Source organism: Nanorana parkeri, unplaced genomic scaffold, assembly GCF_000935625.1.
Source record: "Nanorana parkeri isolate BGI_ZX_2015 unplaced genomic scaffold, ASM93562v1 scaffold1169, whole genome shotgun sequence".
Taxonomy (NCBI): Eukaryota; Metazoa; Chordata; class Amphibia; order Anura; family Dicroglossidae; genus Nanorana; species Nanorana parkeri.
In genome coordinates this window covers 528,011-532,278 of record NW_017307437.1, presented here as the reverse complement: position 1 = coordinate 532,278, position 4,268 = coordinate 528,011, and the positions used below count along the sequence as shown (strand labels likewise).

The 4,268-nt window shown below is 51.9% G+C and overlaps 1 protein-coding gene across 1 annotated transcript in view; it reads right to left on the bottom strand.

Annotated features, from left to right (window-relative positions):
- Positions 1-1,649: 1,649 nt before the first annotated feature.
- The window catches only part of LOC108796784 (uncharacterized protein C16orf45 homolog), an 11,454-nt gene continuing 8,835 nt past the window's right edge, over positions 1,650-4,268 (bottom strand). The window contains exons 3-6 of the mRNA XM_018568308.1: positions 4,125-4,198; positions 3,437-3,551; positions 2,924-2,997; positions 1,650-1,964 (exon numbers count right to left, since the gene is read on the bottom strand). Coding sequence (XP_018423810.1) covers positions 1,840-1,964; positions 2,924-2,997; positions 3,437-3,551; positions 4,125-4,198 — 388 coding nt within the window. The 3' untranslated portion in view covers positions 1,650-1,839. The remainder of the gene's footprint in view (positions 1,965-2,923; positions 2,998-3,436; positions 3,552-4,124; positions 4,199-4,268) is intronic.

Below are 4,268 nucleotides of genomic sequence, written 5' to 3'. Positions count from 1 at the left end.
GATACTAGTATTGGTATCGGTGCATCCCTAGTAAAAAGGCTGAGAAAAGCTGCACTAGACTCACCACACCACTCCAAACTAGAGATAGTTCCATGGATGCTTCGGCTGCTGAGAGTCTTGTGACTTCTCTCGACACCTCCTTCTTCCCTCTACACTTGCTTGCACCCACCTGACAAGGCGAGACAAGAGTAACCGCAATGGACAACTTTTGTGGTCTGTTACTTCCTCTCAACCCCACTGAACCGGAAACAGGCGCAGGCTTGTAGACTCGGCCACTGCATGCCAAAGAGTCTCACTTGTGCTGCTGCGTCCCCCCATACAGCTAAATACAAGAAAAAAAAAATCCAAGATTGAGAACGATATGAGAAGCTTCAACACTGATTGTGCTCGTATCCTCAGTTCCTTGTGCTTGTAGGTAAGAGGAGGTAGGTTGGACCATGAGGTCCTCTCCTCCCGTTTTTTTTTTTTTTAACCGACTCAACAGAAATGAAATGGCAGAGCCAGTGGCGTCACAAGGGGGGTGCGGAGTGCACCCGGGTGCCACCATTGGAGGGGTGACACCAAAATGACTGACAGTCATTTCGGTGTCACCCTCTATGAAAAGTCAGGCATCGGTCATGGACCGAGGGCCCGACAGCTGGAGGAGAGCGGAGGGGACCCGGCGGCATACCTCATCCCGCCAGGTGAACGTCCCCTCCTCTCTCTGCCGGCGTCCATCACCAAGATGGCCGCGAGCAGGCGTCAATAAGACGACGGCGAATGCGCGGGACGCCCCTGGGCAGAGCCTTGCAACCCTACAACTCACCCCCCACCAGAAAAGCTAGAAGACAATAGGCAAACTTCCCTTCAATAAGCCTGAGAATGTATCATTTACCATAAATCTGCTGTTTTTCAGCAGTCTGTAGCCTGCTGGGGAGATTGTTCTTCACTTCCTGTCCAGGCAAAGCCAACAGGAAGTTACAAGAGATCTGAACAATTTATGGAAAACTCCCTCTTAAGCTCCCCACATGCGCTACAATCTCCTTTGGATCTGCCAACGACTACACAGCGCCTGATTGGATACAAATGGATTGGATAGATCAGGTTGGCTCTTATATTACATAGAATACGGTAATTGAACAAAGATCGTACGGTTACATTGTGAACCTTAGACGGTTGTCACCACAATAGGTTTCCCCATTGGTTGCCTGTGCTTCAATACCAGTGAAGGGGAGGGGCTGTGCCTGTGCCCGCCTCCTGCTGAGGAGGTGTGGCCACACACACACACACACACACACACACACACAGCTCCTCATCTTTTGAATCCTTTCACAGGATGAACGGGGACAGTGTAAATGGGCCCTAAGGGTTCTTTCTTTTTTTCACCCACCCTTGTCCCCACGGTTGACCCCTTTTTTTAAATTGTGAATCCTGGGTGAAAGTTGGGTGAATCTTTTTCTAAAGAAGAAGTCAGTCACATGGCGGCTATGTCATGCGGTCACTTTACATGCAGAGTCCCGGGTTAGCTGTCCGCTGTGAATGCGCTTTTCCTGGCGGCGGTGTCGCGGCTGCCAATGTTTTTTCTCCAATTTGTTCTTCTTTTTCCTTTTTGCACACAAAAATAGTAAATGAGGTGAAAGTGCGAGGACGGCGTACGAAGGGCCCCCCGGGGGGAAGGGGGACACAAGCCAAGCCCCATACACATCCCCGAGGGTGACACAGTTTTGAACACGTAAAATAAAGGCAAATACATCGGCCGCCGGCAGCGAGGTGACCGTTACCGTTGCAGCCAATCGGAGTAAGGCTTTTGCTGTCGGCCGATCTGTGAAGCGTCGGCGCGGGCGGGCGCGCGGCGAGCCGTTACATGATGGAGCAGGTGAAGCCGCAGCACTCTTTCAGGAGCGTCAGTCCCGTCTTTGTGACGTGGGGGTTGGAGGTTTGTTGCGCTCGGGAGGTGACGGTTGACGCCGTTTCCTTTCTGTGGACTGAAAAAGAAAAAAAAGTCAAAAGACTTCCTGTCTGTAGTGTGCTATAGGGGCCGCCTAAAGTGGACCTGTCATCACATAGGATGTGTCACGTTAGGTCATGTGTCAGTGTAACACTTCCAGGTATTTATTACGGCTCACAGAGATCACAGGACTTCCCCTGACAATGCCGTCATCTGCATTTCTCTCCAGAAGGACGGAGCCATCCTTGTTCAGGCATCAGCCAGGGTCTCCATCAACTTCCTGGACTGAGGTGGCGGCTCAGAGATGACTTAGTCATGTAAATCCCGGTGTGTGTGCAGTTTTTGGCTGTGTTCACAAATATCTGACACAGATCAGTCCCTGTGACTTGCTACAAAGTTACAATGTTGCAATCTGATTACTGGGAGAGGAGAGACGAAGAAAATGCTTCCTCCTGCCTGCAGCAGACTGATGACTGGGGGAGAGGAGACTGAGGAAATGCTTTCTCCTGCCTGCAGCAGACTGATCACTGGGAGAGGGGAGACTGAGGAAATGCTTTCTCCTGCCTGCAGCAGACTGATGACTGGGGGAGAGGAGACTGAGGAAATGCTTTCTCCTGCCTGCAGCAGACTGATCACTGGGAGAGGGGAGACCGAGGAAATGCTTCCTCCTGCCTGCAGCAGACTGATCATTGGGAGAGGGGAGACCGAGGAAATGCTTCCTCCTGCCTGCAGCAGACTGATCACTGGGAGAGGGGAGACCGAGGAAATGCTTCCTCCTGCCTGCAGCAGACTGATCACTGGGAGAGGGGAGACCGAGGAAATGCTTCCTCCTGCCTGCAGCTGGCCTTCTGAAAATGACAGGGGTGAGGAAGGGAAGGTGTACAATGGGAAAGAGTCACCGCAGGACCTGCAGGGGGCGCTACGGCTGCTGTGGCACCCTGGCAGCCATCTTGCTCCTTATAGAACACAAAGGATCACAATACCGGCCCAGCTCACCTGCTTTCTTCAGGTAACTCTTGGAAAGGCGGCTCTGCAGAAAGTCCGCCATGTCCTTGTCCTCCTCCCGCTCCCTGAGAAGAGACAGCGTCACAGCGTTAGGGTACCAATACCTGGCGGTGCAAAGAGGAGGCGCAGCAGCTCGGGAGCCTGGTTACAGGCCCTTATAGGGGTTCATAGAGATCTAAAGAGAACCCGTCACATAGTGAGAAGTAGCATATAGGGCTCGTTTTGTATCTGATGCCGCTGTGCACACTCAGGAGCTGGGGGACGCCGTGCATTGTCAGCATCAGGTCAAGCAGGTGAGAGGATATTAGGGAGGGGGCTGCCTGCCCTGACCCCCAAATCCAGCTCCCACTCCCCTTTTGCTCTCTTCTCCCCTTTGGATGTTCTCACCGGAGTTTGGACCGCTGATGGGGTCATACATAATGAATAATAGCAGCAGAAGTGGGTATCCCCCACCCCCCGAAACCTCGGATAGGTAAGTGAAAATTTTGAGTCGGGACCACTTACCGCAACCTCTCGAATTCCACGTCGTCTACCAGGAAATCCCGCGTCTCCACTAATTTGTTGATGCGCTGGAGCAGCTCCTCTTCCTTGTGATGGTCGTCCTGCGTCCTCTCCTTCTCTGGAAAGAGGAAACTTCTCGTTATTCTGCATGTTAAAGAGACCTGCGTCCGGAACTGCACACCGGATACGGGCCGACTGGGGCCCACTGACACCAATGCTGGGGGTTATTATTACATCCACTGACACCAATGTTGGGGGTTATTATTGCATCCACTGACACCAATGCTGGGGGTTATTGTTGTGGTCACTGACACCAATGCTGGGGGTTATTGTTGTGGTCACTGACACCAATGCTGGGGATTATTATTACATCCACTGACACCAATGCTGGGGGTTATTGTTGTGGTCACTGACACCAATGCTGGGGGTTATTATTACATCCACTGACACCAATGCTGGGGGTTATTATTACATCCACTGACACCAATGCTGGGGGTTATTGTTGTGGTCACGGACACCAATGCTGGTTATTTAACTCCCACTGGAAATTGTATTTCTGTCCATCCGCCCCTGAGATTTACACTGCTCTGCCGTGCAGCACAGCCCTGTCTGGCTAGAAAGTAGACCTGATTTTTTTTTTGGTTTGATACCTCAGTCACAATGTTTGCTCGGCCTCCTTATTGGTTCTTACCCGGAATGGCCACAAATTTCTGCAGATCCTTCTTCAGCCTGGTGATCTCTTCACACAGATGAAAATCGTCCATCCTGCACACAACCCAAGAACAGGACAATTAGAGGCTCCACCATTGGGGAAAACAAGGATGGGGGGGGGGGG